Source organism: Cervus elaphus, chromosome 2, assembly GCF_910594005.1.
Source record: "Cervus elaphus chromosome 2, mCerEla1.1, whole genome shotgun sequence".
Taxonomy (NCBI): Eukaryota; Metazoa; Chordata; class Mammalia; order Artiodactyla; family Cervidae; genus Cervus; species Cervus elaphus.
Window position 1 is genome coordinate 7,383,326 of NC_057816.1, and position 13,884 is coordinate 7,397,209.

Here is a 13,884-nt window from a genome sequence, read left to right on the forward strand (position 1 = left end):
TGGGCTGCCCATTTTAGGGAGAGAAATATTAACTCCAAGAACCTGGCAAATCTTTAGCCCGAATATTGGGTTCTGACAAAAGTTCCCCCACCTTCCTGCCACCGACTTAATTGATCCCCACCTCTTCTCCCCTGCTTCCTACCCCTAAGCTCTTTTCCTCCTCTGAAGAACTTCTCTCCTGCAGCTTCCTCTCCTCTACCATTCACTTCTCCTTCACTGTTGAATCATGCAAATTCATCTGCAAACATGGCTTAATATCCTCTTTAAAAAATATCAGAGCCCTTCCTTAAGCCGTTTTTTGCCTTTATCACCCTCTTTCTTTTCACACTTTCAGAGCACATATTCTGTTTATACTTACTATCTCTGTTGATTTATTTCCAAGTGTCTCTCTGCCCAGTTTAATAGGGATTTTGTTCTCATCAGTTCATTGAAACAGCTAACAAAGACACCACGATCTCCATTTCAACAGATTTAGAGATCTCCCTGTCTTTATCAGCCTATCAACCCCCATGACAACACTGGCCATTCACTTCTTTTTCAAACTCATCTCTGAGACACACACTCTCCTGGGTGTCTGCCTATCACACTGGCAGCTCCTTCAGCTTCTTTTGCTGGCTCTCTGTCTTTACATCTACCTAGACCCATCAGAGTCCTCAGGGCTTGGTCTTTCATCCTGGTAATATGCCATATTTCATCAATTCTAAGATGCACATATTCTCTGCCCCCCCCCCCCCCTTTTAGTATTTCAGAATCAGGACACATCTTACCATCATTGTGCCTTAAAATCAAGTTTGGCAGGTGAGAGTTGAGTGGTATTTGTCATTGTTTACCCTGCACCAAATTTGCAGAATAGATGTCAGCAGCTTGGAAGGAAAACCTAGTGACAATACTGTTGCACTCTTGTTCCCCAAATGATTCTGGGAACCAAAGGTGACGCCAAAAGAATTCAAAAGTGTGTGTTTCAGCATGAATGTTTGTGAAAAGTGGAAGCGTTAGTTGCTCAGTTGTGTTCGACTCTGCGACCCCATGGACTGTAGTCCATCTGACTCCTCTGCCGGTGGAATTCTCCAGACAAGGACACTGGAGTGGGTAGCCATTCCCTCCTCCAGGGGATCTTCCCAACTCAGGGATCAAATCCCAGTCTCGTGCATTGCAGGCAGATTCTTTACTGTCTGAACCACCAGGGAAGCCCCCACCCCGAAATTCATAGGTTTAAGTCCTACCCGCTAAGTCTGATAGTATTTGGAGGTGGGGTCTTTCAGAGGTAATTAAGTTTAGATGCAGTCTGAGGGTGGAGTTCTCATGATGGGATTGGTGCCCTTCCAGAAGAGGAAGCTGGAGATCTCTCCATGAGGAAAGGCCATGTGAGGACCCAGCAAGAAAGCAGATGTCCACAAGCCAGGAAGTGGAATTCCATCAGGAACCAAATTTGCTGGCACCTTGATCTTGGATTTCCCAGCCTCCAGAATTGTCAGAAATAAATATCTGTTGTCTATGGTACTTTGTTACAACAGCCTGAGCTAAGACAGTGTGCAAGCCCTGAAGCTGAACACACACATACCTTCTGACCCAGCAATTCTATTGGTGCATGCATATATGAAAAACCATGTATAAGAATGCTCACAACAGTATTAATTGTATTAGCCCCAAACTAGAACATTCCAAATGCCCATAGCACTAGAGTGGATTAAGCAACATGGAAAAGAACAAACTATTGCTACACAACAACATGAATGAATCTCAAAAACTTAATATTTGAAAAAAGCCAATTTCCAAAGAGGACATATTGTGTGATTCCATTTATATCAAATTAAATAATCACACATGCTAAACTATGGGGGCAGAAATCAGGAAAGTGGTTCACTTTGGAAGATAATAACAAGGAGGGGGCATAAGGTGGCTACCAAGGTGCTAGTAATATTGCTTTTCTGGGTTACACAAGTTTGTTCACTTAGATTCGTTGACCTACGCTAGATTTGTGCACTTCTCTGTAGTATGTCTCAATAAAAGTTTTTAAATAAAAGATATTAGTAATGATAATTAGCCTAGTTCTCTGTTATTGGAAAGGCAGTTTATGAGCCCAGTACCAATGGCTTTTGATTCTTTTAGGATTTTTTATTTCTTTTATTTATTTGGTTGTGCTGGGTCTTGGTTGCCATATGTAGGATCTCTGATCTTTGTTGCAGCATGTAGGATCTTTAGTTGTGACATGTGGACACTTTGTTGGGCCATGTGGGATCTAGTTCCTTGAACAGGGATCAAACCTGGGCCCCCCTGCATTGGGAATGTAGTCTTAGCCACTGGACTACCAGGGAAGTCTCTCTGTTAGGATTCTTTTAAGAAATGCTCTATCACTGAACCAGTGACTGATACATATAGTGTTTCTCTTACAGGCAGGAACCAAGAAGTGGAAGGGGGGTGCAGCGTCTTGCAATCTCAGCTAATGGTTCTTTTGCAAAATGTTTGTTTTCTGTTCTCGCCACTCTGGGCTCTGGCTGATCCAGAGCCTTTAGGACACAAGGGAGGAAGGCTTCCACCAGGGGGCACAATAATAATTTCTCTGAATTATTAACAGAATCTGAGATTGCCAATGGGCTGTTTTGAGTTCTACCTGTCACTGGGCAAGAAAGTAAAAAGGAAGTATCATTGATGGCTGGGGTGATTGATTCTAATTGTTTAGGGTAAACAGGATTGCTGTTACCCATTGAGGACGAAGAGAAATGTAAACAAAGCCCAGGAGATCTTTCTAATATCACATTCAGGTAGTTAATGGGAGACAGGCCTCCTGGTTGGATATTTAATTCCAACCTTTCTACTGAAAAGAAAATAAAAAACAGAGGAAAAAATCTTTAAAAAAAAGGAAAAAAATCTTAAAAGCATTGACAAGCTAATAATATAGTGAAGAATTACAGCTCCAACATTTAGAAGGTTGAAACACAGCGGAAGCCCAGAATTCAGGACGGTTTTTGTCTTGGAGACATTTACTGATCTTGAAGATATAACTGAAACTGAGCTCTTATTTGGTGGTCTTTGGTGGGGAGGGTCAAAATCAAAACTCAGAGCCTGCGCAAGGTCAGATACCCCAAGTCAGATACCCTGCTACTAATACATATATACTTTAAGATGTGATCCCAACATCAATGGACTAGTAGTCCCTGGAACTCAAGCCTTGAATTTGGATTAAAGTGGACCCATCCTTATAATGCCTCTGCTCACCTAGTAGAAGTGAGCATGTTTGGGATGAAGCAATATCCTTTTTGAAAGAACGTACTGCCATCGAAGGCCTTAAATTATGTCTTAAAAGTGCTTTTTCATATACAATATCCAGCGCGTAGTCAAAGACATTCAGGCACAGAAAAAAACAAGGAACTTTGCATAAGAACTGACTGCACCCAATAGAAAGCACAAATTGACCTACAGAGATTACAGATGCTGGAATTATCTGATACCGACCATAAAAGAACACTGCTTACTGAGTTTAAAGAAGATAAAGACAAGTGTAAAAATATCTGCAGGTAACAAATTTCTGTTAAGTGTCACAACGGAATTTTTAAAGAATCACATTGAACTACTCCAACTGAAAAATAGAATAACTGAAATTAAGAACACCGTAGATTGGTTAAAAAGAATATTAGACACGGCTGAAGACAGAACAAGTGTGCTACCAGAGTGATCCCCAACCATTTTGTCACCAGGGACCCATTTCGTGGAAGACAAGTTTTCCATGGACTGGAGGAGGGCGGGATGGTTTCAGGATGATTCAAGTGCATCACATTTATTGTGCACTTTATTATTCTTACATCAGCTCCACCTCAGATCATTAGGCATTAGATCCCAGAGGTTGGGGACCACTGAATTGTATGATATGCAGGAAGATACTATCATATCCTTAATACAGCATGGAAGACATATGGACAGGAAATACAGAATTAGAGTAGAAACAGAGGATAAATATAGAGAGATCTAAGATATATTTAATTGGAGTCCCAGAAGGTGAAGAGAAAGAAAAGGTGTAAAGGCAATATTTAAAGAGAAAATGATTAATAATTTTACAAAAGTGATGAAATACACCAATTCACACACTGAAGAAGACAAAGCCCAAAAAAGCTAAAGAAAGACTTAACAGAAATAAATACTGACAAGTCGTGATGTCTATAACTTACTTTCAAAAGGTTGGGAAAAAAGTTTTTAAGGAGAGAAAGCAAATTAGGAAAAATGGTACTAATTGGCAGATCTAGATGCAGATATGTGGGTATACATTGTTACTGTTGTTCAGTGGCTACGCCATGTCCAGCTCTTTGCCACTCCTTTGTGGGAGTGGTATCTGTAGGGAGTAGGTACAACTCTATACAAGCTGAAGGGGGAAGGTCCTTCACTCCACCTCTGCCCACCTTAGTCCCAAGTTTAGATAGTCCGATGCTTCAGTTTCCCCATCCAGTTCCGTTTCTCCACCCAGGCATGGTAGCCCCGAGTGGGTTCCCAGAGTTCTTTGTGCCTGCTAGGTAGGGAGCAATTCCGAGAACCTGGGACAAGAAGGTCCGCCTTCCATGGCCACTTTATCCTCATCTCAGGTCCAAGGTGACAGGCTGTTTTCTGGCTGGGTGAAGCTATAAGGAAGGTGTCATGTTTCCTGTCTTCCCCTCCCAGGCAGATGGGGCCAAGCCACCCAAGAACTGAGGGGGAGCCTGCAAGCAAGACGGTGCTGGCCTTCAGCTCCCCGCCCTTTGCCTTCATACTTTACCAGGGCCTGAAAGCTGAACACCAGTGGGAGTAGAGGGTTGCAATCAAGTATGGGCTTTGGGGCCTCACAGACCTGGGTTCAAAATCCCACTACAGATACTGCAACTCCTATTTCTAAATGATGGCAAAACTTTTGGACTAAAAATAAAAAGTCTGGTGGTGGGAATGTAAAATGATGCCGCTCCAGTGGAAAATGGCTCTTCCTTAAGAAATTAAATATAGAATAATTATAGGATTCAGCAATCTCACTTCCATACACATCCCAAAGAAGTGAAAATAGAGATTCAAATATATGTACACCCATACTCATAGCAGCATTATTCACAATTGCCAAAGGGTAGAAGCAACCCAGGTGTCCATTGATTGGATAAATGGATAAACAAAACATGGAATATACAGACAATGGAATATTGGGTGCTAAGTTGCTAAGTTGTGTCCAACTCTTTATGACCCTATGGACTGTAGCCCACCAGGCTCCTCTGTCCATGGGACTTCCCAGGCAAGAATATTGGAGTATTGGAGTGGGTTGCCATTTCCCTCTCCAGGAGATCTTCCTGACCCAGGGATTGAATCTGTGTCTCTTATTTCTCTTGCATTGGCATGTGGGTTCTTTACCACTAGTGCCACCTGGAAAGCCCAATGGAATATCGCTCAGCTTTTAAAAAGAATGAAATTTCCGTGCCTGCTACAGCATGGATAAACCTTGAAGTTGTCATGCGAAGTGAAATAAGACAATCACAAAAAAGACAAATAGCATGTGATTCCACTCGTGTCAGGTGCCTAGAGAAGTCAAAGTCATGGAGATAAAGTAGAAAGGTGGTTGCCAGTGGCTGGGGTTGGGGGGATGGGGAGTTAGTGTTTAATGGGTATGGAGTTTCACTTTGGGAAGATGAAAAAAGTTCTGGAAATGGATAGTGGTGATGGTTGCAGAATAATGTGAATGTATTTAATGCCACTTAACCATATGCTTAAAAATGATTGAAATGGTAAATTTCATGTTATATATGTTTTATCACAGTTTTTAAAAAATCACTGAAAAATAAAAAGGTAGTATGACCAAGAAAAATGTCCCCTGCTCCAATTCTGCCTCTACCTCTAGTATGAAATCTTGGCCTAGAAGCAGGAAAGGCTGGAGGTGAGGTGGGAGTCAGTTTTGTAGGGTCAAAAGGATGGAAGAGAGGGGAAGAGAAGGGAGTCACTGGGGCCTCCTCAGTGACTGGCTTACCTCGAGACACCAAGCCCCACCCTTTTTCTCAGTCCCCACTTGGGGCCAATTCTCTTCCTGCAACAGCTTTTTCCTCTCTAATCTGTGGTCCATCTCCCACTCAGCCTTTGTAGTGACCCTTCTAAAACCTGGGTCTGCTCTCCTTCTTCTACTCTTTCAGCAACTCTCATGGCCTCAGCTTCAGTCTTGCAAGTAGAACAGTTCTGAACTGACTCTAAAACTGTTTTTCCAGCTTCACAGTCCTGTCTTTCCTGAGCCCTGAGTTCCTTTAAGACATACATCATAACCATGTTTGAATACCTTCCATCTGCAAATAAAGAAATGTTACCCCTGATTTTCTCAGCAACCCTGCAAGGCAGGTGTCACTGATTCCCCTTTTAGAGATGGGGAAACTGACTCTCACAAGACTAGGTTGGACTCAGAGACCTAGGCCCTTTTGGCCATGCTTTGGATTCTCTCTCATTCACTCAGGTGCCTCAGTGCCTTTGTTCAAGAATGAGCATAAGCCCGTCAGCCCTCAGGTTTGGCTCAGAATCATGACACCACCCCACCCTGCCCCAGGTATTCATGATCTTGGTGTCTTCTTCACAGTGTTCAACACTGTTGAAAATGCCCTTGATAACAGATTTGCTATCCTTCCCCCCACTAGACTGTGAGCTCCAGGAGAGCAGGGGGTCGTGTCTGTATGTCTTCTGGTGCCCCAGCACCGGGAGCACATGTGATGCACTGTAGACCAAGAAGCAGCACTGATGAGATGAGTCGGATCCCTCGCAGTGCCAGGTCTAACCTGCCCTTCTGCATGCTCCCTCAGTCCTCTGACACCAGAAAAGCTGTTGGTCCCTTGCACTGCTGCTGCTAAGTCACTTCAGTCGTGTCCGACTCTGTGCGACCCCATAGACGTCAGCCCACCAGGCTCCCCCGTCCCTGGGATTCTCCAGGCAAGAACACTGGAGTGGGTTGCCATTTCCTTCTCCAGTGCATTAAAGTGAAAAGTGAAAGTGAAGTCACTCAGTTGTGTCGGACTCTTAGCGACCCCATGGGCTGCAGCCCACCAGGCTCCTCCATCCATGGGATTTTCCAGGCAAGAGTACTGGAGTGGGGTGCCATTGCCTTCTCCGGGTCCCTTGCACTAGGTCTGGTTATTCCTTGGCTCTTGGGCCTCTCTTGATAGACCTGTCTCCTGGGCCCAGTGCCTGGCCTACTCCAGCTACCTCTCATCAGACACCCTAATCAATGTCAAAATATCCCCAGTTGGCACTTGGTTTATTCCAGCTTCACTCTCACTATGGGCTCAGAATGCCATACAGTTTCTTCCAGAAGGCATGCCTTCCCCCAACTCCATCCCACCATATAAAGCCCTCTGGGGCTGGAGTGAGTGAGCCCACAGCTCCTAGAGCCTGGCCTGTCTTGAGGAGGGGCCTGGAACAGAGTACCGGGAGCAAAAGTACCAGAGCAGCAAGTTTTATTGCAACTAGAATCCCCTGGTCACGTGGGAGGGGTGGGGCGGAGGGACACCGGTCACTGACGCCACGTTCCCAATCCACAGCATGGAGCCAAAGGTCCAGTTGGCTGTGCCCCGCCTCTTCCCCGGCCCCCCTCCCATCAGGGTGTCATGGAGGCTGAGTTAGAGGCGGGTGAAATGTGGAGTCCATTTCAGCAGAGCCTTCGTCTGAGGGGTCTGAGGAGCATTTGGTGGTGGGGGTCCAGGTGGCCCGAGACGCACGGGGCGCTTCGGGCTGACGTCGGCACGTGTCCTTGTGGGGATTAGGGGGAAGCAAAGAGGCCACCGTGTCCACGTGGAGGAGGTGGGAGGGAGGGAGTCAAAGGCTCAAAGTGAGAAATCACTGGCCAGCAACCACACACGTGGGACCCGGGGACCCCGACTCCTAGACCAGGGTTGGTGTCCACCCCCTGCCTCCACGGCATTCACCCCACTAGCCGCTCTCGGGTCCTATGTGGGGATCTGCAGGTGGCCCAGGTCTTGGTCCATGATCTGGAGGACGTCGTCCAGGATGGAAGGCCCCAGGTCCACGTGCAGGGACAGCAGGGAGCTGGCGTGGGACAGGAAGGGCTCCTCCGCTCCGGACTCGGGGGTCAGCCCGCTGTGGGCGGCGCCAGCCTCTGGGATTCTCCACACATCCACAGTCCCCGCCTCCTGCGGGGAGGGCTGCGGGGTCTCCAGGTGCAAGCGAGGGGGCTTGGGTGGGGCCTGGGCGGCGGGCAGGGTGAGGGCCTGGGGCCCGCCGATGACCGGCAGGGAGATGGCGTTCTTGAGCAGAGGGGACGGCCCATCCGGGAGCTCCCGCCCGCACAGCGTGGCCGTGCGCGTGAACTGGAAGGGCATCTCGAAGCCGCTGTCCTCCTGGGTCTCGTCCACCGCCGTCCCCGGCAGGAGGTGGAACTTGCCCTGCAGGAAGGAGATGTCACCGAACGTGTCGTTGCCACCTCCGCTGCCGATGTGGATGGTGTGGCGGAAGTCCCCCAGCGGCGGGCTGATCATGTCCGAGGACAGCAGGTCCCGCAGCTTCTCCTTCTTGCCCTTGCGGCTGCCGCGCTTCAGATAGATGGGCACCTTGGTGGACATGGCGACCTCACCCCCGGGGACCGGGACCGGCCACTTGCAGGACCGCGCCCTCTGCAGTCTCCTCTCACCCCCGTCCACCACAAACACCCAGAGAGAGGTGTCCAGACACCAAACACTTGCCAAAGGGCTAAGAAACGATCAGTGAAGTCAGAGGGTCGAGATAACTAAAATCACTTTCTCCCAAGAAGGTTGAAAACGCTTCTGAAAACCGGAAGCAGGCAGGCGCAGAGCTGGTAGTCAGCAATGCTCTCTGGGCTTGTCCTTGAGAGATTCTTTCCGGTCCAGGCTGAGGAACTGAAACACCAAGGATATCAGTAAGAGATGGAAGGACAAAGGCAGAGGCACCTGTCTGGTTTCCGGGTGCCCTTCAGGAGCTTCAGGAGCCCACGCGGGGCCGTACTCCTGTGGGAGCCCTCCTGGCAAGATCCTGTGTTCCTCCACAGACTTACTGCGGCCTCAAGGCCTGGATCCCAAGCGCCAAGCCCCTCCCTCTATGAGTGGGGACCCTGTGTGACAGGCCTGAAGTCACATACACAGCCCTGGTTCCGGTCTCCTGTTCTGAGTCCGCAGTTCTGCTCATCTTCATCGTTTGCACTCAATTGTGCCCAAGACGTGACCAGTGCCAAGTCATCGGGAGTGGGGGCGTGGGGGGCAGAGGGGGGCGCTTGTCTCAGATTTGTCTCAGCTCCTGACTTGACCGAGGATGGAGGTCTTGTGACCTCTGTCTCGCCCACCTAGGCCAGGCCCAGGACTGGACGCACAGCAGGTGTTCAGCCCACCCAGCCAAAGAAAGGAGCATCGGTTTGGCCCAATCACATCCCACCTGGAAGGGAGATGCTTGCTCAGAGCTTCCCTTTTCTCCTCCTCCGGGTTAGGAGTTCCTTATGGGCAGGAACTGAGTCTACTGTAGTTTCTGCCCCTCCCTTCTGTCCCAGCGGCTAAGGGGAAGAGAGAGTGGGGGATATAAATATTTGGGGCGTGGAGGCTCTGCTCCATGCCTGGGATTTTGTTGAGTTCTTTGCAAACCCATCTCATTCAATCATCACAAACTCTCTCCTTTCATTCCCATTTAAAATGAGAGCTCTCAGGGAATTTCGTGGTGGTCCAGTGGTTAGGACTCACAGCTTTCACTGCTGTAGGTCCGGGTTCAGTCCCTGGTTGGAGAGCTAAGATCCCGCAAGCCACATGACATGGCCAAATAAATAAATAAAATCAGAGCTATCAGACATTTTGGAGGGATTCCCATAAGGCATTGCAAAATGAGAGAAGCAAAATGCAAAAATGTAGTCTAGAAGGTTCCATTTGTTGAAAGCAGTTCCGCTCCCCACTCCCCATACATGCCTGTATGTGTATCTACACATACAGGTCTGCATAGGATTATATCTTATATCGGAGCAGGAAATAATATAGAAGGCTGGCACTAGGTTGGCATAGGGGCTGCCTACAGGCGGGGGAGGGGGCAGGGATGTGGGGTCTGTGACATGGGAGGAAAGTTGTTCTCAGTAAAAATTATCTTTGATATCAGGTCTCATTACTAAAAAATGATATAAGTAAGCTAAGTATGAAAGGATGGTTGCCAAATGTTGACGGTAGTTCTAAGATGGTAGAATTTCAGGTGACTTCCCCTTTCTTGTTCATACTTCTATAAGCTCAAATTCTTAATAAGAAGCATGTATTATTTATGAGCACCTATTATTCATGTAGTCAGAATAAACACAGATATTTCTAAGGTGGAAAAAATAAATACACTCTGGAGGGATGTCATACAGGTTTAACAGAAAAAGGAAGTGGAAAAAGCACTCCCTCTAGTTCCTGCAGCAGGGGACTGGCCTGATGTGTAGAATCAGCATGAAAGGCAAAGAAACTTATCCAAGGTCGCCCAATGGGTGACCACGTGAGCACACCCTCCTGGGGCCAACAGGGGCTGAGCAGGTGGGAAATCGCTGGGGAAGGGTCAAGCAGCCTCTGCCAGTTCTTCTGCCCCATTCTTCTCTTCATCTTTTTTTAAAAAAAAAATTTATTTGTTTATCTGACTGTGCTGGGTCTTAGTTGTTGCACTTGGGTATTTAGTTGCAGTAAGCAAACTCTTACTTGTGGCACGTGGGATCTTTTAGTTCCCTGACCAGGGATAGAACTCAGGATCCCTGTATTGGGAGCATGGAGTCTTAGCCACTGGACCACCAGGGAAGTCCCCTCTGCCGCATTCAGCCTGGGGAGCAGGGTGAGAGAAGATGGAGGGGGCTGGCAGGAGGGAGCAGGAAGGAGGAAGGAGGATGCAGGAGACGCAGAATCCCAACTACGGCCCTCCCCCCAGCCAGGCCCTTACTCAGGAAACCCCACCCCAGGACCGGACAGCTCGGGTCAGTGGTGCTGAGCCACAGAGACCGGACATCTTGCCCCTCCCAGAGCACCTGCAGCTTAACAGGAAACAAAGGAATGACTCTCTGGTGGCAGAATTCCAGCTAAGCTTGGAAGGAGCTGGGGGGGAAGGGGAGGGAGGCAGGACGTGCTCTGAGGTCCTGGACTCCCATCACTCATTTAACTAAAAGACATTTATCTGTGCCCACCATGCTAGGTCTGGAGGCATGCTGACATATATCCTATCTGTCCCCTTGGCAGGCAAGAAATCCTGGGATAGTTTTCCTTCCTTTTCACTCATGGAGAAGGAGGCCAACTGGTGGGATCTGCCCAGAACTTGGGCCAGACCTCCCCCCTCCCCCCGCCCTCCATCATACAGGGGCGCCAAGACAGCCTGAGTGTTTCCACAACAGATCCGGCGTCCCTGACAGCTCTTGCACTCTAAGCCAGATGTACCCACCCAATTCCAGATGTGAGGAGAACTGAGGCTGGGGGGAAGGGTTGGGCCAGTGTCAACCACCGGGGAGAGCTGGGAACCGCAGCCATCAAGCCCCAAATATTCAGATTTGGCAACTCCAAGACCCCAGGCTCCAGCTGGCCTTGCATGGTTCCCATTTTAACCTCTGAGGCACAACACAGTGTCATCCAGAGGCAGAAGCTGAATCTCAGAGACATCAAGCAACTTTGCCGAGGTCACCCAGCTAGTAAGAGGAAGAGTGGGCGCTGCTACCCAGCTGGGTTCCAGTGGCTCTGATACAATGGGCCGTGCCAAAATATGTGCACTGCCTGGAGAGCAGGAGGGATCCACCTGGGCTGGGGCTGCCAGGTCCCCAGGCCTCCTCCATTTAAGTCCTACCTCTTGACTGTTTCCATCTCTCAATGTGCATGTGTCCAGATATATGAGAATGAGCTGTCCATCAGGACAAGGCTCTAGGGGCTGGGCTGGGCTGCACCCTGCAGCTTTAGGAGGAGCAGATGGGAGCCATCCCAGCTCTGTGGGCCTGCTCTGGAAGGTGCCAAGGGCCTTCTTTAGAGAAAATGACTTCTTGGAGGCAGAGCCCCCTCCTCACAAGGAATACTAGGTCACTCCCCACCAGGGGTGTTTCAAAGTCAGGCCCCTAACCTTGAACCCATTGCTACCTGGAAAACATCTTTTCTCTCTGGCCTCACCTTCCTCATCCATGAAATGGGTTGACGACAAGGCCATTATGAGGGAGTTAGTGGAAGTCAGAGAGAGTGTGGATGTAAGAGGGGGTTAGTGGGTCACTGTCAGCGCCGACATTTATTCAGCAAATGGCTCTAGGGACTTCCTCAAGCATTCTGGTTCTCCGGGGACAGTGCTCCAGACAAGACCGAAAAAGAGCAGCCCCTGGGGGGAGGGGTCCTCCGGTACAGGCGCCCTCGCTGGCCACGGGGTCTCCCCGCTTCCCTGTGCAGAGCGGCGCTCGGTTCCGTGGCCACCAGGTGGCGCGCGCTCTCCCTCTACTGCCCCTCGTCCCGGAGGGGTCCTGCAAGCGCCGGGGTCTCCAGCGAACCTACAGTTCTAGGCGGGCGCTTCCCAAGGAGAGGCACGCACGTTCGCGTACCAGGTGCGGACTGTCTGCAGGATCTTCTTCCCTTGGAGGATTGTGGGCTCACAACCAGACAATCGGGGGAAGAGGGAGCGATCGGAGACCCTGCCCGGGTATCCAACCTCAGGGAGGAGCCTCCCCTGTGTTTTCCGGCCTAGGCGATGTCCGAGTGTCCGCTCGGCGCAGGGCCAGAGTTCGGCGTGCGGCCCCCGCCCCGTGGCTCCCGCGGGCCCCGCTATTCAGGCTCAGCTCGGGTTCTGGCGCCGACCCCCTCCCCGCCCTCTGCCCGAGCGCAGCCCAGCCCCGTCCGGATCCGTTTCAGGACACTCGCGGCCACGGCTAAAGATAGGAGGACACCTCACCATCGACTAAAAATACGACCCCGGGTCCAGGCGAGGGCGCTGAAAGTCAGGAGGGCACTGCAGGGTCCCGGGGGTGGGGCGGGGGCCCCGGCGCAGCATGGAGGGCTGGACCGGGAATTCGGGTTCGAGATGCGCGGCGCCCCGCAGGCCGAGAGGAACGCGGGCGTGGCCGCCGGGACCGAGGCGCGGGTGAGAAATGCCGTGCATCTCACGGCAGAAAGGACCTACGTAGAGATAAGTTGGGGACCGAGGCGCGATCGGGGATGAGGCGCTTTAAGGATGGGCCTCTCGAGGGACACCCCACCCCCTGCCCCGCTAGGAGCCGCGGTCTGGCTGCAGAGTCCGGGCCTGAACTCACCTTGACGCGCGATTAGGCGGCTGACCAGCGAGAGGCGAAAGCGCAGGAGCTGGACCGCGCGGCGGTGGGATAGACCTGAGCTGTGAACTTACAGGGAAGACCGTGGCCCCTGAGGCCCCGCCCCCTGCCCGTAGAGCCAATGCCGGGGCCGTCCCATCTAGGCCACACCCACAGCCTCGCCCCACTCGCGGGCCCGCTTGGGCTCAGTCTTCCGAGGCGCAGCGCAGGGATCCAGCAGCCGCGGGGGCGCGGGGGTCCAGTCCGAGCTTGGGTAGCTGCGGGCCAGGCCGCGTCGAGTGATGGGGCTGGACTCCGCGAACTCCGGCTATGTCCGTCAGAGCCCAAACTCTCGGTTCTAGGAGGGCCGAGGTGGGAGGTAGCCGGAAGACCGAATTCTTAGAATTCAGAAGAGGAGTGTCCCTGGAGGGTTCCCTCCCTGGAGGGCACCGCCATAAAAGTATTGAGTAACTGCTGAGGAAATGAATGAGGCCTCGGAGGCGCTTACGTCAATATATTACAGACTTCCGAGAGCTTTCAGGAGTTTGCCGTCCCCTAGAAAATAGGGCTTTGGGGGTGTGCGCGGGATGAGTGGCCCGGCCACGCCCGTATTTACCGTATTTATCTTCAGGCTAGGTGGCTTCCGGGGTGGGGGTGGGACTGGTACTCAGACTTTACAACGTTGGGTG

At 50.6% G+C, this 13,884-nt stretch overlaps 1 protein-coding gene across 2 annotated transcripts; it reads right to left on the reverse strand.

Moving 5' to 3' along the window:
• Nucleotides 1–7,410: 7,410 nt before the first annotated feature.
• Nucleotides 7,411–13,347, reverse strand: CDC42EP2 (CDC42 effector protein 2). 2 transcript variants are annotated; one of them, XM_043927119.1, is made up of 2 exons: nt 13,199–13,347; nt 7,411–8,843 (listed from the first exon to the last, which is right to left on the reverse strand). In XM_043927119.1, the coding sequence occupies exon 2, from the start codon at nt 8,547–8,549 to the stop codon at nt 7,917–7,919; it is 633 nt and encodes a 210-aa protein (XP_043783054.1). In that variant the 5' UTR covers nt 8,550–8,843; nt 13,199–13,347; the 3' UTR covers nt 7,411–7,916. The 2 variants fall into 2 exon arrangements, with proteins under 2 accessions (XP_043783054.1, XP_043783056.1); XM_043927121.1 differs by lacking the exon at nt 13,199–13,347 and adding an exon at nt 9,373–9,500.
• Nucleotides 13,348–13,884: the final 537 nt, after the last annotated feature.